Source organism: Panicum hallii, chromosome 4 (assembly GCF_002211085.1).
Source record: "Panicum hallii strain FIL2 chromosome 4, PHallii_v3.1, whole genome shotgun sequence".
NCBI classification, from domain to species: Eukaryota; Viridiplantae; Streptophyta; class Magnoliopsida; order Poales; family Poaceae; genus Panicum; species Panicum hallii.
The window spans coordinates 24,767,591-24,791,442 of NC_038045.1; the positions used below are offsets into that span (position 1 = coordinate 24,767,591).

The window sequence follows — 23,852 nt, forward strand, 5'->3', positions numbered from 1 at the left end:
TGGCCGTCAACATCCCATGTATACAATTTTTGACAGTTTTTTATATATATGCTATCAGTTTCATCTAAACAATGGGTGCATGTCCTAGATCTCTTATTGGACTATCTGTACATGTTACTAAGTGTAGACCAATCAATAATAGTTACAAACAACAATGCGCGTATGTTAAAATATTTCTGTTTGTGCGCATCACTCACACTAACACCCTCCTCTTTCCAGAACAATAGAAGATCATCAATCAATAGCTTTAGGTACACATCAGTATCATTACCAGGATGCTTTAGGCTTTGGATAAGCACTAGCATCATAATGAACTTCATCTTCATACACATCCAAGGAGAAAAATTGTATATACAAAGTTTGACAGGTCAAGTACTATGACCACTACTCATTTCACCAAAAGGATTAATGCTATCCCCACTTAAGCCAATCCTTATGTTCCTTGCATCATCTGCAAATATTGGGAATGCTCTGTTCAATTTTCTTCACTAGGACTCATCAGCAAGGTGTCTCAACATATGGCCTTGTTTACTGTCTTCTGTGCACCATCATATTACTTTAGCACTCGTTTTATTATTGAACAAACATTTCAAATGAGGGATTATAGAAAAATACCACATCATCTTTGCGGACACTCTCTTCTTGGAAGGCAACCCCTCAACGTCCCTAGGATCATCTCGCTTGATCTTATACCGAGATGCTTTGCATACCGGACAAGCATCCAAATTTTTATACTCCTAGCACAATAGAGGATGCAGTCATTAGGATATGCATGTATCTTCTGTACTTCCAATCCTAGAGGAAAAATAACCTATCTTGCTTTGTATATTGTTTTGGGCGATGTGTTCCGGGAGTAGCTTTTTTATAAGTTTCAATAACTCCTCAATACCTTGTTAGATAAATAATCTGATGCTTTCCATTGCAACAATTTTAATGTGCTGCCCATCTTTTTGTGTCCATGTTTGCAATCTGGGTACAATGACATTTTGTAGTCCTCCAACATACGCTTCAAATTCTTGTATATCGTTTTTATTTTCGTAGTCTTTCTATGCATCACGCAACATCTGACCAAGATCATTTTCTACAACATCTGCTTCAGCTTCTTCTTTAGGCTTACCCATTGTAATATCTTCAAAGGCATCGTATTTAGCAAAGTTTGGAATGTTTTCCACCTCTTCTTCCTATCTTCCAGCATATCCCCTCTTCCTCCATGCTCGGTCCAACAAATATAATTTGGCATGAAACCGCTTTTGAACAAGTGACTGCAAAAGGTTTTTGTTGAAGAGTAATCCTTCTCGTTCATGCAGGTTCTGCATGGACAACAAAAGAAACCCGTTGGCTCGTGGACCATGACCGCATTGATGAATTTGCACGCAATTAATAAACTCCATGGAGCATCAGTCCACACGTTGTGCATCCATTACCAATTCGTTTGCCAAAACAAAATGTAAATCTAATTGTTTGTGTTGGACAATATAGTGTTGAGAGGAGGTAAATGGGTGATACAGAAGGTCATATAGATACTGCTGTGAAGACTTCTAAGACATATAGCAGAGACTTGTGAAGGCTATGGATGAAATCATGGGAAAATATAATAGTACTTATTTAATTATCCGAGGCTGCTGAGACTTATGTAACGTGTTGATAGAGATAGCTCTACGAGGCATTCCTTCATCAAACATGGGAAGGCTTATGTCAGTCTGATTAAAGTGATTGAGGTTCTTGCAATCAAGACAATTGAACTTCAACTCCCAAGATATGGGAAGGTCTGGACTTTGGCATGACACCAGCACATTCACCCATCTCTGCGATCAATCATACATGTATTTAGGCTTGTAGGACTGTAAGTAGTAATAAAGCCATGTGTATATGATGATGATGCAGGAAGTACTCTATATGCTGGTGCCATACCAAAATTTGAATCTACCACATACCAGACGACTTGAATTTCAATTACCTCAATCACTTCAATTAGATGGTATAACACACCTCTCTGAAATTGATGAATGAATACCCGTAGAGCCATCTCCTTCAACATGTTACATACAATATATATTTATTTGCTAGCATGCATCTAAAACATAAAAAACAAAAGTTAGAGCTTCATTATTGCATTTATAAAAAATTGGATGTACAAAAAATTAGAACATGAGAAGCCTGATTTATTTGCTACCTTGCATCTATAAGTACAAAAGACACAAAAAAATCTTAACTATTATATTTATAACTTAATGCATGTGTATATGAAAGATATCTAGGCCCCTTAGTGGGTTTTGGTGGTAGATGACAAAGCACATATATATCTAATCATGTTATCGAGCATGTGTGCAGGGGCTAAGAATGATGAAGCAAAGCGTATTACAAAAATATGACCACTCAAAAAGGAAAATGAAAAGTGGTGTTTCAAATTTACTTGAAGAATTAGATTTTATTTTCAAATTGAGTATAGGAACGCCATACTATGAAGAGGGATTTTGATCCACAGGTGTTGATGTGGTAGTTGTGCTCAAGAGAATCTACAAAAGTCATGAGAATCAAATCTACCACTAAAAACAGTCTTCTTGTGAAATTCCATGTTTTATCCGGACTGTACGGTTCACTGTCCGGAATGTCCGGATATAGTGATCCGAAGTATCCGGACAAACACCCGGAGTCTCCGGGTAACTCTTACCCATTCAAAGTTTCTCTAAGACTGGAGTCTCCGGATAAAAGTGTCCGGAGTATCCGGACATATACCCGGAGTATCCGGGTACCCTTTACACAACGGCTAGTTTCTGCGAGAGGGGGTATAAATACCCCCCATACCCCTTCATTCCATCCCCCCTTGCTCATTTGAATCAGAACACACTTGCAAGCAAAAGGAGAACTCTCTCACATCCCCTCTTTCATTCTTGAGTGATTTCCTTTAGGGATTCGAGTGAGATTGTTGCAAGAGCAAAGATTGGTGTTAGTAAGCTTCCATTCCATCTCTTGAGCATAACACCCTTGTCTAGCCGGTGGATTCAAGTTTATTACTCTTGGAGCTTCAAGCTCCTAGACGGCTAGGCGTCGCTTGTGAGTGTTCAAGCAAGTTGTGAGCACCTCAAGAAGTTTGTAATCTTCATTTCTCTCGGAGGAACACATAGTAAGTTGCCTTGGATTTGAGCATTGGTCTCACCCTTGGAAGAGGAGTATAGGGGTTCTTGAGCACCATCTCTTGAATCCTTCCTCAACGAAGATGTAGCTCCTTTGGGAGTGAACTTCGGGAAACAAATTTTATCTCTCTTTTGTGCTCCTTACTAGTATTATTAGATATTTGCTTGTGAGACTAACTTTCTAGGGTTTGAGGCCGATCTACAATTATACTAGTCTCTAGAGCAAGACAACTGGTTAGAAACGCTCTTAAGGTACTCCTAGCTTGCCTGAATTTACTCGATCTAAATTGTAGCAACAATATCTTGTTAGTGTGTACATTGTTTCATACCCAAATTTTCTGGACAATATTTCCGAAAACTCCGGACATAAAACCCGGAGTATCCGGACATATACCAGGAGTATCCGGACATCTATGTTATTGACTGTGTTTAAAGTGTTTTAAGTTTCAGATTAGCCTGTTCACCCCCTCTAGGCATCTTGAGATCCTTTCAATTGGTATCAGAGTGAGGTTCTCCATCTCTAAAGCTTAACCGCTTAGAGAATCAAGATGTCGAGTGACACTTCATCAAAGGCTCCTATCGATCCAACCGTTGAAGTTGACAAAGAGAAGTCATTTGAGAAACCTGAGGACAAGAAAAAGAATAGTCAACACAAAGAAGAAAAAGATGAGTTGGAAACAACCGATGATGAGTTGTCATTCCAAGAGTGGAAGGCATGGAAGAAGAAGAAGAAACTGCAAAGAAAGAAAGGAAAATTCAACACCAAGATTATAATTGAGTCAAGTGATGACTCGGACACCGATTACAAGAAAAGATCCTCAAGCTCATCAAAAGTGAAGAAAAGAGACAAATATCACCGAGTGGGTCATGACTACACTTTTCAAATTCTAAGTGAACACAATGCCTCAATTCACATGGGAAAGCCACCTCACTTTGATGGCACGGGCTATAATCAATGGAAGACAAAAATGTTTGGTTACTTGAGTGCCATTCATAAAGATCTTTGGAAGATTGTGGAAGTTGGTTGTGACATTCCGGATGATGATAAAACTCCTACACCGCTTCAAGCTTATATTTTGCAACGTAACTACCAAGCCTTAAACATCCTCCACTCCTCCATAAGTGCCGAAGAGTTTGATAAGATTGAAAATGCTCTCACCGCCAAGGATGCTTGGGACACACTCCAAGTGAATCATCAAGGATCAAGAAAAGTTCATGAGTCAAGAATCAAAATATTAGAAGATGAACTAAGTCTTTTCTTCATGAAGAAAGATGAAACCGTCAAAGAAATGTACAATCGAATGAAGAAGATCACCAATCAAATCAAGTCACTTGGTGGAGATAAATGGGGTGATTGTGAGATAGTGGACAAGCTCTTGACCGTCTACATGGTTAGGGATGTCACACTACCTAGCTTGATAAGAGCTGAAAGGGGTTTTAAACACTTCACCGCCGAGAATGTTCTTGGAAGAATAGAAGCTCACCATGATCAATTAAAGAGGGTCAAGATCAATCAAGATTTGGCCGACCTCCAAGAGCAAGCGGCAAAGAACAATGGGTTGGCTCTTCAAGCTAAGTTGAAGGGCAAGGAAAGGGCTACCTAAACCTCAAAGGATGATGACTCTAGTGATAATAAAGATAATGAGCTTGATGATGAACAAATGGCTTTCTTCATCAAGAACTTTAGAAGGGTAATAAGGAAGAGCAACTCCAGAAACCTTGACAAGAACAAGTATGAATCAATAAGAAGATCAAGCAAGCCTTGTTTTGGTTGCAAGAAAATTGGGCATTTCATTGCAGATTGTCCGGAAGAAAAGAAGAAGAACAAGGACAACAAGGAGAGCTCATCCAAGAGGGCCAAGCCAAGATACAAAACGCGTGCTGGTGAAGCTCATCTTGGTCAAGAATGGGATTCAAATAAAGAGAGCAACTCCGATAATGAAGATGTTGGAACTATGGCATTCAAGGCCTCCTCTTCACATCAATCAAATTTGTTTGAAGATCTCACCGATGATGAAGATCAAGGTCCAATCATGTGTTTGATGGCAAAGAACTCAAAGGTAACATCCCCAAACTCATCGGATGATGAACTAGATGAGGAAGATGAAATTGCTAGTCTCATTAAACAATATGGCAAGAGTGCGGCAACTAAAATGATGAAACTAGATGAACTAGATGAGACTCTTGAATCACAAGAAGAATTGTTTAGACTTGAGAGAGAAAAATCCGAAACTCTTGAAAAGAACCTTACCAATGAAAGGAAGAAAAATAAGAGACTTGAGGAGTCCCTAAAAGCCAAGGATAGCATACTTCTTGAGGTAGAAGAGTCATTTACTAGCGAAAAGAGGAAAGTGAATGACTTAACTAAAGAACTCTCCTTAGTTGAAGACACTTATGCTAACTTGAAGAGAAACTATGAGAAACTTCAAGAAAGTTTAACATGCTTGCAAGCCATTCACACGGCACTTGAAGTTAAAGTTAATACTCTCTTGCAAAGCTCCTCTAAGGCTTGTAAGTCATCAAAGTCATCTAGTCCTTCAACTAGTAACGGTTGTGCATGATGCTTTAATATTGATATTCAAACTTGTGCCACTAACCATGCTGAAATGCATGCCATGAAGAAAGAGATTACTGGACTCACTTAATTAGTGCAAGAAGAAGCACCACCTCACAAGCAAGTATTCAAGACAAATCCCTCACTAAGGGTAGGTGAGTTTGAGAAGCATACCAAGGGATTTAGGTCAAAGTACATGAGCAAATATGAATTTGAGAAAGGTAAGGGACTTGACAAGAATGAAGATGGTGCATCTCAAACCATCTCATATGTCAAGAATAACAAGAAGGCCGCCTTAAGAGCAAAAAGAGGTCTAGTGAACATGACTACTCCCATCCGCAAGGGAATTGGTGAGATACGAGGGACAAGTCATATCAAGTTTGTCAAGAGGGGCACAACACGTGATGAGGGTGCCAAAATTGTCGCATCTTCATTAAAGCAAGACAAGTTCCAAGCTCCTAAGACACAAGAGTCATCCTCTCAAATATCCTTTTATGCGGATTATGTGTTAACTAGGAACCATCATGGTAAAGTGGTTGCTATATTTGTGGGTCACCGCTCATGGAACACTAAGGTAAAAAGCCATGTGTGGGTACCCAAGGTGCTTGTGACTAACACTTAAGGACCCAAGTATTGTTGGGTACCTAAAAGGAAGGAATAATTTTGTTTTGTAGGAATACTTCTCCGGTGGATCCACATGGGTGATTGATAGCGGATGTATAGATTATATGACTAGAGAAGGAAGTATGTTTGAATCTTTAAAAGAATCCGATGGTGATCATTATATTACCTTTGCCAGAAATCAAAAGGGAAAAGTGCTTGGCACCGATAATATTGATTTAAACTCAAAATTTTCTCTTTCAAAGGTTCTATTAGTTGAATCACTTGGGTATAATTTATTGTCCATATCACAACTTTGTACGTCGGGCTTTAATTATTTATTTACTAACAAAGGTGTGACCATCATTAGGAGAAGCGATGGCTCCGTTGCCTTCAAGGGTGTACTAAAGGAAAAGCTTTATCTAGTGAATTTTTCACAAGAAAAAGCTCAACTTGATACATGTTTGGTGGCAAAGTCTAGCTTGGTTTGGTTATGGCATCGCCGACTAGCCCATGTTGGGATGAGAAACCTCAACAAACTCCTAAAGGGGGGTCATATTCTAGGACTAACCAATATCTCTTTTGAGAAAGATCATATTTGTAGTGCTTGTCAAGCCGGAAAGCAAGTTGGTGTTTCTCATTCATCAAAAAGCATTGTCACCACCGTCAAGCCATTGGAACTACTACACATGGACTTATTCGGCCTGGTGGCTTATATGAGTATTGGTGGTAATAAATATGGTCTTGTCATTGTTGATGATTATTCTCGTTTCACTTGGGTATTCTTTTTGCATGACAAAAGTGTAGTGCAAGATACACTCAAGAAATTTGCAAAGAGAGCTCAAAATGAATTCGACACCAAGATCAAAAAAGTGAGAAGTGACAATGGCACCGAATTCAAGAACACCAACATTGAGAAATTCCTAGATGAAGAGGGCATTGGTCATGAGTTCTCCGTTCCATATACTCCACAACAAAATGGAATTGTTGAAAGGAAACATAGAACTCTCATTGAAGCCGCAAGGACAATGCTTGATGAATACAAGGTCTCGGATCAATTTTGGGTGGAAGCAATCAACACGGCATGTCATGCCATTAATCGCTTTATCTACACAAGATCTTGAACAAGACAGCCTACGAGCTTCTACTTAGTAAAAAGCCGAACGTATCTTACCTTAGAGTTTTTGGAAGTAAGTGTTTCATTCTTAACAAGAAGCCCAAAAACTCTAAATTTGCACCTAAAGTTGATGAAGGTTTTCTTCTTGGTTATGCCTCAAATGCTCATGGCTATCGTGTCTTTAACAAAACCTCCGGTTGTGTTGAAGTTGCCTGTGACATGACATTTGATGAATCTAATGGCTCTCAAGGGGAGCAAGTTGATGGTATTGTAGGCATGGAGGAATCACCAAGCAAGGCAATCAAGAAGCTAGCCACTGGTGAAATAAAGCCTCAAGAACAAATAGATCAAGATGATGATGGTGATATGTTGATGTTGAGAGGGTCATCTACATCCACCTCCGCCGCGCAACCCGGAAACTCCGGCTATACGTCCGGAGACTCCGGATCCCCTATCCGGAATATCCGGACTATAGACCGGACTATCCGGGTTACAGAAGTTGAACCCTCAACTCCACATCAAGATCAATCTTAGGCTAAATAAGAAGTTGAACCAATACAACATGAAGCACAAGTTCCTCATCCAAGAATCCATTAGAATATCCAAAAGGATCATCCCGTAGATAACATCCTTGGAAGCATAACTAAAGTGGTAACTACTCATTCTCATTTGGCAACTTTTTGTGAACATTACTTGTTTGTTTCTTCCTTGGAACCACTTAAGGTAGAAGAAGCTCTAGATGATCCAAATTGGGTGATGGCTATGCAAGAAGAATTGAACAACTTCACACAGAATGAAGTCTGGTCCTTAGTAGAAAGACCCAAACAAAATGTTATTGAAACGAAGTGGGTTTTTTAAAACAAACAAGATGAACATGGCGTGGTGATAAGGAACAAATTAAGGTTGGTTGCTCAAGGCTTCACACAAATTGAAGGTTTGGATTTTGGTGAGACTTATGCCCCTGTAACAAGGCTTGAATCAATTCGTATCTTGCTTGCCTTCGCAACTCACCATGATTTCAAGCTATACAAAATGGATGTGAAAAGTGCTTTTCTTAATAGACAAATTTCTAAGTTGGTATATGTTGAGCAACCACCGGGTTTTGAAGATTCCAAGTTTCCTAATCACGTCTACAAGCTCCATAAGGCGTTCTGTGGGATTAAGCAAGCTCCAAGAGTATGGTATGAATGCCTTAAGAATTTTCTCTTAAGGAAATGCTTTGAGATAGGCAAAGCCGATCCTACTCTTTTCACTCGTAAAGTTGATAAAGAAATTTTTGTATGCCAAATATATGTCGATGACATTATCTTTGGTTCTACTAATCAATCTTGGTGCGAGGACTTTAGTAGGATCATGACAAAGAGATTTGAGATGTCCATGATGGGTGAGTTAACTTTCTTCCTTGCATTTCAAATCAACCAACTCAAGGAAGGCACTTTCATTTGTCAAACCAATATACTAAAGATATCTTGAATAAGTTTGACATGGAGAATGCCAAGCCTATCAAGACACCCATGCCAACTAATGGACATCTCAATCTAAATGAAGATGGCAAGGCCGTAGATCAAAAGGTGTATCGCTCCATGATTGGATCCCTTCTTTACCTTTGTGCATCTAGGCCCGATATCATATTTAGTGTGTGCATGTGTGCAAGGTTTCAAGCTAATCCTAAGGAATATCATCTTATGCCTATTAAGAGAATTCTAAGATATTTGGTTTACACTCCATACCTTGGCTTGTGGTATCCCAAAGGCTCCACTTTCAATCTACTTGGTTACTCCGATTCGAATTATGCCGGTTGCAAAGTAGATAGGAAGAGTACATCGGGGACTTGTTAATTCCTTGGTCGGTCCCTTGTGTCTTGGAGTTCTAAGAAACAAAATTCTGTTGTTTTATCCACTGCCGAAGCCGAGTATGTTGCTGCAGGTGCTTATTGTGTGCAACTACTTTGGATGAGATTTACTTTGAGCGACTTTGGCTGCAAGTTTAGTAAGATTCCACTCTTGTGTGACAATGAGAGTGCAATCAAGCTAGCTAACAACCCAGTAAACCACTCAAGAACCAAACACATTGATATAAGACATCATTTCTTGAGAGACCATGAGACCAAAGGAGATATTGTTTTGAGTCAAATAAGCACCGATAAACAACTAGCCGATATCTTCACTAAACCACTTGATGAGCAAAGGTTTTGTACCTTGAGGAGTGAGCTAAATATATTGGATTCTTGTAACTTAATTTGAGATCATGCACATGTTTGATTGCTATAGAGTAATTTTCAAGAAAAATTTGAATCTTTTCTTACTTACTTGAGACTATTGTTCCCATTGTTGATTGTTGGCTAGTCTCAAGCTAAGTGAGCCTCTCACATCACGAGATATCTCTATCAAAATTCAATCCTATCCTTCACTAAAATTCTGCTCGGGGTGAGCCGGATACTCCGGATGGTAAAACCATCCCATATATACCGTGGAGGCGGTCGGTTAAAACGTTTCACTCATTCATTTTCACCGCCGCCGCCTCCCTCTTCTTCTCCTCTTCCTCCCTCTCGCCCAAGGGGCGATTTCCACCATCCAAGCGCACAAATCTTGCAAATCTTTGAAGGAAGAGCATTCTCCCCTCTGGAAACTCTGGGAAGCATTGGATTTGAAGTTTCCTACGTGTTCAACTCTTCTTAAGGTATTCAAACTTCGAATCGCCCGATCTCTCAATGTAGTTGATGAAATTGAATACCCTTTAGGGCATTATCTTCACTCATGTCTAGTAACTCGTACCCCAAAATTTCACTCAAATCCCATGGTAGAATCTTTCAATTTCTTGAATCTAGGGTTTGGAACTCGATGCCCGGAGACTCCGGATACTCTGTTCGGATACTCCGGACAGTGTGGTCGGAGTATCCGGATATATACCCGGACTCTCCGGATTTCAAGAATTCCAGCCAGCACGTTTCTCCTCTATTGTTTCTAGATTGATCCTAATCGCTCAATCCTATGTCTAGGCTATGGGAAGAGACCTTGCGAATGCTCCTACAGGGCAGCGACAGCAAAAACATCACCATGATCCACAACATCAAGTGGAAGAGGACTCCCCTCCGAGCCCTCCTCCAAGGGAGCTTCGACCTAACCGTCGCCCCGGCAAGGAACCTGCAAGCAGCAGCCAAGCTCCATCTCGTGTAGCTCGACAAGCTCCCTACATGATGCCAAGCATGGCTGTGCCTCCTCCTTCCCGGGCAAATCCAACAAGAAGAGGAATTGCTTGGGAAATCTGCCCTCGCACACCTCCACGTCTTCAAATAGAGTTTCAAGAAGATCAATGCCAATATCCCAGGTGCCCGAAGCTCACCCGTCCTCAAATTCTGCCCGGGTTTGCGGTTAAAATGGGAAGAAATTACTTCAAGCAAACTGTGGCACTGACCAATGCACGCAAGGAGGACGTGTATAAGTATGAGAAGGCAGAAAACTTGGAAAGAAGATTTTGGTGTCAGTTGCATCAGGATTTCTACTCTTCTATAGTCATGCGCAAGGGCAAGGCTCCAATTGTCCCTTGCAAGTATGTGGACTGGGCATACTTTGAGAAGCTTAACGATCCATTGTTCAATCAAGCAATTGCTAAGTGCAAGGAATTTGGACTTTATGACATCATGGGCTTTAGGTATGATTGGAATAAAGAGATCCATCTCTTTTATGATGCAAGAAAAATTGCCTTCTTTTGGACAATAGAGGGAGTGAAATATGGAGTGGATTACATGACCTTCTCTAGGTTTCTTGGACTTGGCTCAGAGGATGAGAAGAGAGATCCCATTCATGTGGAGAATCAATTGAAGCTAAATCAACTACCGGCCCTCTTCTACAATCCAATTCTAGCCCAAGCCGGTAACGCAAGCACCCTTCAACCCTTCTACTACACGATGAATCAGTTCTTTCGTGCCACCATTGATGCTAAGGATGGAGATGCTACGGCACTAAGATACTTCGCTTGCAACCTTCTTGCTCGTGTCATGCCCGGTGGGAGACCCTTCTCAATCATGGATTTTATTTGGAATGAGTTGAGGAGGACGACAAATGATCCCCAGAAATTTCTACCATCTGCTCCATATCTCATGTACATGATAGAGAGGGTTATCAAGGTCACCTTTCCTAAGGACTGCAAGCATGCAATACTTCACCTTCGTCCTCGATCCGGTGATGCACTGCACGCACCTCCTCTTCATGCCGGTGCTACAAGGAATCCGAGATTTGATCCCGCTCCATCCCATTCCGGTGTACCTTCTTCCTCTCGCCATGGTCATCATGATTCGTTCATCAAACGGGCACTCAAGAGCATCTTTAGCATGTGCAAGACCGCTACTCATGAGATCAATGAAAACCGCCATGATATCATTGAGATCAAGGGTCACTTAGGACTTCCTGTGGATCCTTACCATGAGTTGCCAGAGTTTGATGACCCGTTCGCCGAGTGGGATGCTGTGGATGAGGCTACTGTTGCTGCTGCTCACGCCCCTCTTTCTTGCCCACGTCGACGCACTCGTGCACCTACTCGTTCTCGTCGCTCTCCTCCTCGTGGCCAAGAGATCTTTGATGAAGAAGAAGAGAATGAGGAATAAGAACCTCACAACTACCGCGAGATCCCCGACTCGGATGAGGATGAAGACACATCTGATGATGGCGCCCAAGATGATGATGTGGAGTAGACCACTTTGCTATTTTCATTCCCTTTTTGGTTCTTGATGACAAAGGAGGAGTGAAGATGACCATTTATGTACTTTTTGGCTTGTATCTTATTTGAAAACTTGTAATGTGTGCTACTCTATGTTTAATACTGTTTGGTTATCATATTTGAAACTGTTCTAAGGCTTAAATGATAGTGTGATGCTTTTTAAATTGTGATGACTTGTTGTTTTCTGTGTTCTGTGCAGAAGGTCCGGACACTCCGGGTACGTAGCCGGATACTCCGGACATCCTGTCCGGAGTCTCCGGAGATATACCAGGAGTCTTCGGGGTTCTTGCAGCCAACACAAATTTTTCTTGAGTGCATAACCTGTCATTTGCATCACACGTTGTTTTAGCACACACTTGCTCACCCCATTGTAAAATGTATAAAGAGTTTTTCATGTTTTCTTCATAATGTGCCAACTTTGACTTTTGAGAAGTCAATTTGAAATTCAAATTCATGGCATACATTAAGGGGGAGCTCTTTAAGCTTACATCTTTATGATTATTAAATGAAATACATGTGGGTTGTCATCAATCACCAAAAAGGGGGAGATTGAAAGATATCTAGGTCACTTAGTGGGTTTTGGTGGTAGATGACAAAGCACATATATATCTAATCATGTTATCGAGCATGTGTGCAGGGGCTAAGAATGATGAAGCAAAGCGTATTACAAAAACATGACCCCTCAAAAAGGGAAATGAAAAGCGGTGTTTCAAATTTACTTGAAGAATTAGATTTTATTTTCAAATTGAGTATAGAAACGCCGTACTATCAAGAGGGACTTTGATCCACAGGTGTTGATGTGGTAGTTGTACTCAAGAGAACCTACAAAAGCCATGAGAATCAAATCTACCACTAAAAACAGTCTTCTTGTGAAATTCCATGTTTTATCCGGACTGTCCGGTTCACTGTCTGGAATGTCCGGACATAGTGATCCGGAGTATCCGGACAAACGCCCGGAGTCTCTGGGTAACTTTTACCCATCCAAAGTTTCTCTAAGACCGGAGTCTCCAAATCCCAATGTCCGGAGTATCCGGACATATACCCGAAGTATCCGGGTACCTTTTACCTAACGGCTAGTTTTCTGTGAGAGGGGGTATAAATACCCCCCATACCCCTTCATTCCATCCCCCCTTGCTCATTTGAATCAGAACACACTTGCAACCAAAAGGAGAACTCTCTCACATCCCCTCTTTCATTCTTGAGTGATTTTCTTTGGGGATTCGAGTAAGATTGTTGCAAGAGCAAAAATTGGTGTTAGTAAGCTTCCATTCCATCTCTTAAGCACAACACTCTTGTCTAGCCGGTGGATTCAAGTTTATTACTCTTGGAGCTTCAAGCTCCTAGACGGCTAGGCGTCACTTGTGAGTGTTCAAGCAAGTTGTGAGCACCACAAGAAGTTTGTAATCTTCATTCCTCTCGGAGGAACACATAGTAAGTTGTCTTGGGTTTGAGCGTTGGTCTCACCCTTGGAAGAGGAGCATAGGGGTTCTTGAGCACCATCTCTTGAATCCTTCTTCAACGGAGACGTAGCTCCTTTGGGAGTGAACTTCGGGAAACAAATTCTATCTCTCTTTTGTGCTCCTTACTAGTATTATTAGATATTTGCTTGTGAGACTAACTTTCTAGGGTTTGAGACTGATCTACAATTATACTAGTCTCTAGAGCAAGACAACTAGTTAGAAACGCTCTTAAGGTACTCCTAGCTTGCCTGAATTTACTCGATCTAAATTGCAGCAACAATATCTTGTTAGTGTGTACATTGTTTCATACCCGGATTCTCTGGACAATATTTCCGGAAACTCCGGACACAAAACCCGGAGTATCCGGACATATATCCGGAGTATCCGGACATCTGTGTTACTAACTGTGTTTAAAGTGTTTTAAGTTTTAGATTAGCCTATTCACCCCCCCTCTAGACATCTTGAGATCCTTTCAGTATACTTAGAACATTTGAAAACTAATTTAGTTGATAGCTACATCGATACATACAGAAATATAAATAATTAGAGCTTAACTATCACATGTATAACAAAATGCATGTATAAAAGTTTATATCATTTCAAAAATGATATATTTGCTACTCACATCTATACTTACAAAAAAATTAAAGCATACAGAAATTGGTAACTTTTTTTTCCTTTGGTTGAGTTAAAAAAATTCAAAAAAAATCTCCCTCTTCTCACCGACCTGCCTCCTCCTCCCATCAAACTGTGTTAAGCCACCATCACTCCAAGCCGTGCTAACCTGCCGCCACAGCTAGACGCATCGACCTACCACCACTTCATGTCGTTCCGCCCTTGGTCCGCATGATGTCATCCGATGCTGGAGGTGCTCCCACTCGAGTCATCGCCCACTATGCACGACCATGCTCACCAGAAGCCATACTCTCCCGATAGCATGAAGGCCACCCTCACTCGCACCACCATGACCTCACTAACTCCACTCGGACTCCCACCTTGCCCCCTCCAATGATTTCCTCCTCATCCCCTCCTATGTCCACTCCACCAATGCCTAGTTGCGCCCTGCCGACACTAACACTCCCCTCACCATGCGCTCGCACCTTTGTCGTCCACCAAAATTCTTCCAGTTTGTGCACCCTATGCCAATGAACACAGTGGCTATATGGAAGCCGAAACGGCCATGGCTTGTTCTTCAGTAGTTTTCAGTTTGCCCCTAAAGGAATATCAAAATCTCCAAATAATTTCTTGTGTCTTCAAAGGGAGGAGATAAGAGAGAGTATGCTAAGTTGGCCTAGCCACGTAGTGGCTTACTCTCTCCATCCCATGAAATGTGCAATTCTAGTTTTTTCAGATCGATTGGTGGTGGCGTGAAAAGACTCTCATGCCCTCATTTCTTGGCCACATGCAGTTAATTTTGGCATGCAAATCAAATTTGACCACTTAATTAGGTAGGTAATTGAGATCAAATTTCTAGAATTGCACTCCTTGTGGGATGTTTTTCAAATGCAAGATTGCACTTTTCATAGGATGGAGGGAGTACTTGGTAACAAACTGCAAAAACCGCTGCCATAGATTTTGGAGTTGGGGAGGGGGGTTCAAAATTAGACACGTATAGTAGCTGGGAGGCCAAAAATAGACTTTGGTATTTTGTGGTGGATTCAACAAAAATTCATTTAATACTACACATATTAGTACATGTTCTATAAATAATGTTAAAGTTCACTGTGGTTCCCCATATTAGTGTTAGACATTTGTCGGTATAAGTAGAAATCACCGTTGAACTATCAATCGGTATAGAATCCCATCAGACTATTGGTCGGTATTTTACGATTTCCCGATTGCACATCTATTGGTATTTCTACCGAACAACCATTAGTTGGTAAATTCAAATTTTTACCTTAAACCATCGGCCGGCATAAGTACACCAGGCCATTTCCCTCTACACGCGTGCTCCGGTCCAGTTACCGGCGCACAAAATTTTTCATGAGACCCACTGATCAGTCATACTAAACCCTAACTTCTCTTCCTCCACTTCACCAAAATTTAATTCACCGCCGCCGGCTCCAGCTACCTGTCTCCCCCAAATTGCCGCCAGCCCCAGCTCCCACCTCTCCCAAATCAATATGCTCCGCACTGGCGCTCTCCAAGTCACGCGCCCTTCACCTCCCAATCTCCACTCGCTGCTAGCCGCTTCTCCACTCCCCTCGCTTCCAGGTCCGAGTCCCCGTCCAGGCCGCAGCTCGGTGCCCCACGAGGCCCCGTCCAGGCCGCCACCCTGCGCCCCGCGAGGTGCCTGTCCAGCAAGTCGCCGCCCTGCGCCCCGTGAGGCCCCATCCAGGCTGTCGCCTTGTACCCCGAGCCAGACCTCATCGACGCCTCCGCCCGCACCTGGAGGCCGCAGATCCGCATGGACGTCCCACTCCGTCGCCTAGCTGCTGTGCTGTTCAGGTCTCTCATTTCGACGTCCTCGAGCAGGACGTGCGCTGCCGCCTCCCTGACTTCCAGACCAGCCCCACGTCCCTGTCTTCGACATCGAGCACTTCACTGAAGGTTGAATCTCACCACTCTTCTTTGGTTTGTTGGTTCCTGAGTTCCATCGATAGTGTTTGTTAGGAATATATGTGCTCTGCTCACCCACACACACACAATGTTTGTAGAAATTACACTGAGGAGTCTCTTTGGTCCAAGTTCTTATTGGTTTAAGTGGGGAAACAATTGAAGGTTCGGTACTGCTTTGGATTTTGGCAGTTGTTTTATAGTGTCAATTAGATGCATTAAGCACTTGATTTCAGCATTTCCATTAAGCAACCTGACATGTAATTAGTCAACTATATGCAACTCACAGATTTTGTACTCAGTATGCTCATGTATTCAATTTCTTGAATTTAATGGTGGCAATCTTCTTCAAATATTTTTGTAATACATGCAGTACATTACTTATCTTGTATCAGCAGTAAATTTGATATTATCTTGGATAGTCTGCTATGAAAGTATTGCAACAAGTGCACATGTAGTTCAGTTGCATGGTCAGATAGGGAACAAATATTCTTGGGCTATATATGTTAAATAAAATTTGGAAGGCTTCAAATGGAAGTTTTGGCTCGTAAGAAGGTTGAAAGTGAGAAAGCAGCTTTAGAACAACGCATAGTAGAAATGGAGGCGGCAAAAGAAGAGGAAAGGATGGCAAGGCGTGATGCGGAAATCATGTCACAGAATGGTTCTAATTCACGAGCCCAGACGCAAGTGTGGTGCTATACACAATTTAGATTTCAGAGTGTTAGTAGGCTACATTTCTTAACATGCGTCTGACAAATTCTTTTCATTCTAATGTTTGATGTAGAGCCCAAGATCCAAAGAACATGATGATGAGGCACAATGTGATCCAGAATGTGATGACGACGATGATCTGTTCTTGCTTGTCAATAGGCGTCCTGCAGCCCCATCGGTCCAATCAGTGCAGCCCTATCAATGCAAACCCATCAGCCCCAGCAAGGAATGATGTCACTCGCTCACCACATGATGAACTTGTAATTTTCTCATCCATCCTATAAAATTTCTGTTTCTGTGCTTCTGCACATTGATTCAGCTCTCATGAATGCATCATTTGCTTCAGGTTGGAAAGGAAGTGATATTATATGCCGTGTTGAGATCTGAGCTACCTGTGGCTAAGGGAACAATTATTTCAACTAATCCAACCACCTTGGTAGGAGGTCAGCCTCTTGGAAAGCAATATTGTGAAGTTATTGTTAGTTTAGTGCTGAAAAGGGATGCGACTCTGCCTCGTCCTCATGCTGAGATGAACACAAAGGGTGATTCTCATATGATGGCAATTGCATGGCCATATAAAAAAGTAATAACCTAAACTTTTTGTTGTTTATTTTTTGCATTTATGGTGATTGGCCAAGTTTCTAACTAATGATGTGTATGTTAGGTGAAGGTTAGCAAGGCATCAAAATCCTCCCTGGTACTGGAGGTATTTAGTCTGAATTTTACTTTCAACAAACAACATAGAGCAATCTGTTCATGAGAGATATGAATTTATAAATTTAGATAGCATGTGATCTGCATAGAGTAATCTGCATAGCAATTAGCTTATCTTTAGAGCTGGAATTGTCGAAATAGTGTGAAAATTCTGCAAATTGAGCATTATTTGGAGTGAGAAGTAGCTGGGAATAGATGAAAAATTATTTCTTTCATGTTTTGTTCTGTTGGCTGGCATATAAACTCACAATGAGCATCTGAATAGAGTAGTATTTTTTCGTTTGCATAAGTCTTGTGCTAAGTTAGGTGCTGCTCAAATGACTAAACATATAAGATGCTTGTGTAGTGTGTACATAAGTAAGGAACAACACTAGTATGCTTAGTTAGGTGTTGCTCAAATGAATAAACAGTTAAGATCACTTGTGTTCTTTGATATCCACTAATATGACAGTAACAACATTCTGAGTGGTTTTATGTTATTTTCTTTTTTTCATACCTTGCTCAAAACTATCACTAATTCCATGCTGTATTCACTTTCAGGCAGTTCTGGAAGAAATGCTAGGAAGGATGGTTGAAGCTGTTTGCAAGCTGGAAGAGAAGTGTTCATGCAACCTTTTGTGTTTGCTTTATTTTGGAGTTCCAGGAGATGAATGTTTTGCACAAGCTTAATGGTTGTGGTGAAGTGTGATAGTTTGACCCATAATGGTAGATGTGGAAATGCTAACAGCCGCTCATAGATGCAAACCTGATAGCTGTGAGCCAGCTTAGTTTGTACTCTTGTAGTGTGCAATTGGACTAGCTTAGCTAGCTACCCCATGTATGGAACTGTGGATGACTTAGTATCAATGTTATATGATCATTTTTAATGAATCATTATGAATGTTCCAATTGTTGATTTATCTTGTGATTACTGTTAACAGAATAATTTTGAGACATATACTGAATAATAATTTATATTGTATCCATTTGAATAATTGCTGTTAGATTGTTGGTCGTATTTCTTTCCTGTGCATCATACAGTCGGTTGGCATAGATTTATCCTGTTACCGACAAATAGTTAGGATCGACATAACTTTACACCGACCAATGATCCGTCGCTAAAATGACTTATAAAGATGTCGCTAAAACGACTTATAACGACCACAATGAAGTTGACTTATAACAAGCACTATAAAATCACTATCTTGGGGCTGTAGTACAGTGGTTATAGAAGGTTTTACCTAATCAGGTTTAAAATCTCATGCATTTTACAAAAGGTGTAAAAAGACATGACAACACTCTGTACTCATTACTCGAACTGGTGTCGAGTACTATGTCTTGTCCCATTCCATGTCTCCGTCAGCTAGCGAAAACAACAACTTGTTCTTGTTTCTTCTGTTGAAGATATTACAAAACAGTCCCTCCGATAGGCTCATGCGAGCATGCTAATATATCCTAGGAAAGGGTACGATGCCAAATGCAATAGAGAAAGAAGGAAGCACTCTTGTATCTGCACTACTCTTTAATTTTCATCTTGTGGTCAGAAACGGGCGAACCACGAGACGGCGTCCTCGCTGGCGCTGCGCCGCCGAGCATCGTCATCTCGCGCGGCTGGCCCGGCGCGGCAGAGCGGGCAGGAGAGGCTGCTCTGGTCGAACCAGCCGTCCAGGCAGGCCGCGTGGAAGGCGTGCCGGCAGGCGAGCGTGCGCACGCGCTCGCCCTCCGCGATAGCCGACAGGCACACCGTGCAGTCGCCAGCAGCTGCCGCGGTGGCCCCATCCGCGGTAGAGACGTAGGATGCCGCGAGACAGTCCGCGAGCACCACGAGCGCGTCGAGGCCGGAAATACGGACGGAGGAGGGGGTGGTGGTGTTCGGGTTGGCGCCGGCGCCAGGGGAGCTGACGACGGAGAAGAGAGACGCGAGCGAAGAGGCGACGGACGCCAGGAGGAGGAGCGGCAGTGGCGCGGCGCCGGAGACGTCGTGGAGGCCGCTGGAGAGGCCCATGGCGAGTGAGGTTGGTTTATTTGTTGGTGTGGTAGAAGCGTGTGCGCTTTTTCCCTTGCTCTGCCTGCCGGTATTTTCTAGTCTAGCTCGTTGGGGCTGCTTGCGTCGGGAAGTATTGGTTAGCTGGACGGCATCTTGCAACCGTGCTAGTTGAGTTGCCCTGGATGACGATGGAGAGGCTGACGGACGGAAGGGGTGGGGTTCTATAGGGAAGAAAATTCTGTGCGGCGGTGCCGCGTTTACCCGCCGTGCGACACCGCCGCTGATTCGTGCCACGTGGACCGCAATATTCATCCAACGGAGAAACGAATTCGTAGAGGACTGCCGTGCGTGTACGTTCGGCTTCGGCTCCAACCGCACAGCCGCACGCACAGGCGCCTTCCGCGTAACTTCCGCCTCGTCTTCGCACGGGCTTGACCGCCTGCCGCATCTCGCGAGTGCCAGACACGCATGGCAGTGCTCTCCGGCCCAGGCTGTGCTCTCCGGCGCCGCCTCCTCCGCGTCCGACCGCCTCCTCGACGCCTTCCTCCGCCTCACAGACACGCACGGCAGCTTCCAGGAGGCCGTCATCAACCTCAAGCAGAACATCGCCGAGGCCCTTGCCGCCATCCACCGCCACGACGGTCGGCGCCTCGCCTCCGCGCTCCGCTCGCAGCACAAGGTAAGCACAGGATGAGTGCTTGGGTTCGTGACTTTCAACCCGAGATGGCGGCTGGGCTATGGCTTGTCCCCTGACCACCAAGTGTTTGATGAAATGCCAAATAAGAGCTGCTTTCTCTGAACCAGCTACTTTTCGTGCTCGTGGCATTGGCAAACCAGAAGCTGCCACTGCCAGGAGCATACCGGCTTGCTGATTTACGACTTTAAACATCAGCAGAGCACCAGGAAGAAAATAACCAGTACTAGCTGACACTTAATCAGCAGCAGCAATCTGTCAGTTTAAAATTAAAATGGTTGCATCATAGTACAAATAACCAATACAACAACTGTCATATGTTTTCATTGTTTGGCACACCATCAAAATGTAATTTCCTAACAGCTGATGCGGCATCTTGATGAACTCCAAGTAAAAGACTTGTGTATCCTCCTTGCACACCATGGGCATCCATTCCAGAAGAATTCACATACATATTGAAGTGTGGCATTGCAGCATTAGCATAACAGCTTTGGATTGATGGAATTGCCACCGTTGAAGGATGGCCATAAATATGAGTGGCTTCATGTCTGTTTTCAGTTGCACTATTATCATCTTCTCCTGAAATCAACAATACAAGTTAAACTAGCCAAAAAATTAAATGGAACACTACATATTAGGGAAATTTCTACAGTTTGTCGGATCAATACCTTTGTTGTCGCCACTTTTCTTTTTCTTCCCTTTTCTCTTTTCAAGTAATAAGACTGTTCGTTTATTCTTTGGGCCTTTTACCACCTCGGGCACTCTAAACGATATTTTGCCTGCTAATGTATTTGTAGAACAATCCGTCACAATTGGAGGAACCTCATTAGTTTTTTTTGCACCTTGCTTATAGAATTATCTGCTTCCAAGTCCAGTTTATCAATAGCTTTCTCCAAATCATCAAGAAGCTCTTCAATGCAATAGATGTCGCCTTTCGTGAGATACGCGCAGCTTGGGCTGTCAAATTTTCCTTCTTTGCCCCTTGCCTCTCTACAAAAAATTCTCGTTTTGCATATTTTGTCCATCTATTTAGTATATATTGTGATGGCAAAACAAAAACATCTTTTATGTTGAAGATTTTGAGGGCATGCTTGCATAATATACCTGGCATATATGGTTACCATTATTCATCAATAGGGATTATCAAAACAAATTACAAATCAAAATTAGTATACACACCTATAGACTCAAACTTTCTGCAAGAACATTTGATGGTCATATCTACAGTGTTGAATACAACTGTTGCTCCATGAGATGATTGCATATGTGTAACCATGTATGTCAAAATTGACCCCTCTATTTGTAACAATTGCCCGGTTAATAGAAATTGATCCTTAAATTCTAATTCAAACTCCAAGAACATTCTCCTTGTGTATGATTCAGCTGCAGTTTTCAACATAGGCAAACTGGGGCTGTAACTATTTGGGATCTTTCTACGTGAATGAAAATCTGCATTCACCTCATTTTCACGAAGACTAGCAGATACCTTCTCACATTCTACAAGTAGCTCCGAAAGACCCAGTTTTCTATGAAATCTTTTCTTGAAAACATTATTCATTCCTTCACTCCTTTGAGTAGAGGTCATATCAGCTGTAAATGAGTCATGGTAGACAAGTGCCCATTTTCTTCTCAAAGAATAAAGGTTTGCCATCCACTCATTATCCTCAAGATTGTAGTCCTCTAACAAGTCATACCACTTCTTATTGAAGTAAAATTCAGATCTATCTTCATAAACATAGCTCTTAAAAGCAGGTTGAAACTTCTTAGGATGCTTCTGAATTACATGCCCAAGATGTTTAGCAGCGTTTAGATAAATATGCCATATACAAAGACGATGACTTGTGTTTGGTAATACATAAGCAATTGCACCTTCCATGGCTGCGTCTTGGTCGGTGAAAATTGTACTAGGATGCTTCCCTGACATTGCTTCTAAAGAGGTTTCAAACAGCCAAATAAATGATGGAATTGATTCATCAAATATCAATGCAGCTCCAAAAATTATAGTTTGCTTGTGATGGTTGGTGCCAAGGATTGGAGCAAAAGGCAATTCAAACTTATTAGTTTGAAATGTGGTGTCAAATGACACAGCATCACCAAAGCATGCATAATCCATTATAGACTGACCATCTGCCCAAAAGAAATTAGCTATTCGACCAGTTGCCTCGTCAATATCAATTGCATAAAAAAATGTAGGATCCTCTATTTGCTTATTTCTCAAATAGTTGCATAGTGTCTGTGCATCATTAGATTCTAAATACTTCTTGCGCTCACGGCCAATCTCATTATTGCAATCTGTCTTAGTAAATGGCACATTATCGGCTCCTCCATAAAACTCCTTCATGAACTCATACACCTGAGCAGGTCTCATCCCAGCCTCTCTAATCTGTCCAATTAGCTTCCTATCTGCTTCTGTGACATGCCGTTGGGACCTTAGATTTTTTTCTTATTTGGACTAGTAAGATAATGATTGTGCTCCAACACAACCTTTTGCACCATCCAAATCCCTTCTTTACTAACACTGAACACGAGCACCACACCCTGTCCTTGTCATGCCTTTTGATGAATCATCTTTTGCATATCCTTCGCAACTATAAACTAGATGTTTCTGATATAAACTACCATCTGGTCAGTGTCTTGTTGTGCTCTTTCTAATACTAAATCCAATTGCACCGGCATAATTATTGTACATGTCATAAGCATTGTCCTCTGAATCAAAAGCCATTCCGACTTCAGGAACAATCGAAGTTTGCCTAATTTTGTCATTGATCTGTGGTAGGCAGATTAGGAATATGTAAGTACATTCATGCATAATCTAACAATATTAATGAAAAATAAGGAGCGATTAAACAACTAGACACAGATTAGGAATACGTAAGTACGTTCATGCATGATCAAACAATATTAATAAAAAAATAAGGAGCAATTAAATAACTAGACAGGCAGATTAGGAATACATAAGTATGTTCATGCATGATTAAACAATATTAATGAAAAATAAAGAGCAATTAGACAACTAGGTGGGCTTACGTGAGTTGTTTGCCTCCCTTTGTCGCCATGATTCTCCACAGTTGCACTGATCTCATCGTCATCATGCCCGGCAACAACATTGATCTCAGATTGCATAGGGTGGGGTTCAAATACACTATGATCTCCATCAGCCTCCATGTCGAGTGTTGAGCATGACGAAGGCTTGATTTCCATTGCAGTGGTAGCAATGATGGTGCCGTCGTCAGCTATCAATTGCGCAGGTAAAATTATGGCGGCGGCGTGTTGTCTAGGGGCCTACAGCGGCGGCCTGTTGACTAGGGCAATCGGCACTCGCGAGATGCGGCAGGTGGTCAAGCCCGTGCGGAGACGAGACGGAAGTTACGCGGAAGGCGTCTGTGCGTGCGGCTGTGCGGTTGGAGCCAAAGCCGAACGTACACGCACGGCAGTCCTCTTCGAATTCGTTTCTCCGTTGGATGAGTATTGCGGTCCACGTGGCACGAATCAGCGGCGGTGTCGCACAGCGGCCAAATGCGGCACCGCCGCACAAAATTTTTTTCCTTCTATAGCGGTGGGTGGTGGCCATTGGCTACTGCAGAATGACCAGGACTTCTTCCAGGTGTTTCGTGCAAAAGCTAAACTGAG

At 42.2% G+C, this 23,852-nt stretch overlaps 3 protein-coding genes across 4 annotated transcripts; 1 reads left to right on the plus strand and 2 right to left on the minus strand.

Annotated features, from left to right (window-relative positions):
* Nucleotides 1–15,651: 15,651 nt before the first annotated feature.
* LOC112889542 lies at nucleotides 15,652–18,457 on the plus strand. Of its 2 annotated transcripts, XM_025956240.1 has the most exons (5): nucleotides 15,653–16,131; nucleotides 16,922–17,108; nucleotides 17,195–17,431; nucleotides 17,513–17,554; nucleotides 18,103–18,457. In XM_025956240.1, exons 2-5 carry the CDS (start codon nucleotides 16,941–16,943, stop codon nucleotides 18,229–18,231), a joined length of 576 nt encoding a protein of 191 aa, XP_025812025.1. In that variant the 5' UTR covers nucleotides 15,653–16,131; nucleotides 16,922–16,940; the 3' UTR covers nucleotides 18,232–18,457. The 2 variants fall into 2 exon arrangements, with proteins under 2 accessions (XP_025812026.1, XP_025812025.1); XM_025956241.1 differs by lacking the exon at nucleotides 17,513–17,554 and having other exon boundaries at nucleotides 15,652–16,131.
* Nucleotides 18,458–18,731: 274 nt separating this feature from the next.
* Nucleotides 18,732–19,855, minus strand: LOC112889695 (E3 ubiquitin-protein ligase RHA2A-like). The gene has a single exon (XM_025956443.1). The coding sequence runs from the start codon at nucleotides 19,838–19,840 to the stop codon at nucleotides 19,082–19,084; it is 759 nt and encodes a 252-aa protein (XP_025812228.1). The 5' UTR covers nucleotides 19,841–19,855; the 3' UTR covers nucleotides 18,732–19,081.
* A 680-nt stretch (nucleotides 19,856–20,535) lies between these two features.
* Nucleotides 20,536–22,590, minus strand: LOC112890405 (protein FAR1-RELATED SEQUENCE 5-like). Its single transcript, XM_025957300.1, has 2 exons — nucleotides 21,402–22,590; nucleotides 20,536–20,801 (listed from the first exon to the last, which is right to left on the minus strand). The coding sequence occupies exons 1-2, from the start codon at nucleotides 22,588–22,590 to the stop codon at nucleotides 20,536–20,538; spliced, it is 1,455 nt and encodes a 484-aa protein (XP_025813085.1).
* Nucleotides 22,591–23,852: the final 1,262 nt, after the last annotated feature.

Bases quoted from the DNA above. Each gene is read 5' to 3' on its own strand.
- LOC112889542 (XM_025956240.1), top strand. From the start codon at position 16,941: ATGATGATGAGGCACAATGTGATCCAGAATGTGATGACGACGATGATC. The intron at 17,109-17,194 runs GTAATTTTCTCA...CATTTGCTTCAG, and splicing joins GCTCACCACATGATGAACTT to GTTGGAAAGGAAGTGATATT. The intron at 17,432-17,512 runs GTAATAACCTAA...TGTGTATGTTAG, and splicing joins TTGCATGGCCATATAAAAAA to GTGAAGGTTAGCAAGGCATC.
- LOC112889695 (XM_025956443.1), bottom strand. From the start codon at position 19,840: ATGAATATTGCGGTCCACGTGGCACGAATCAGCGGCGGTGTCGCACGG.
- LOC112890405 (XM_025957300.1), bottom strand. From the start codon at position 22,590: ATGAGACCTGCTCAGGTGTATGAGTTCATGAAGGAGTTTTATGGAGGA. The intron at 20,802-21,401 runs GTGTGTATACTA...TGTTGATTTCAG, and splicing joins CAGAAAGTTTGAGTCTATAG to GAGAAGATGATAATAGTGCA.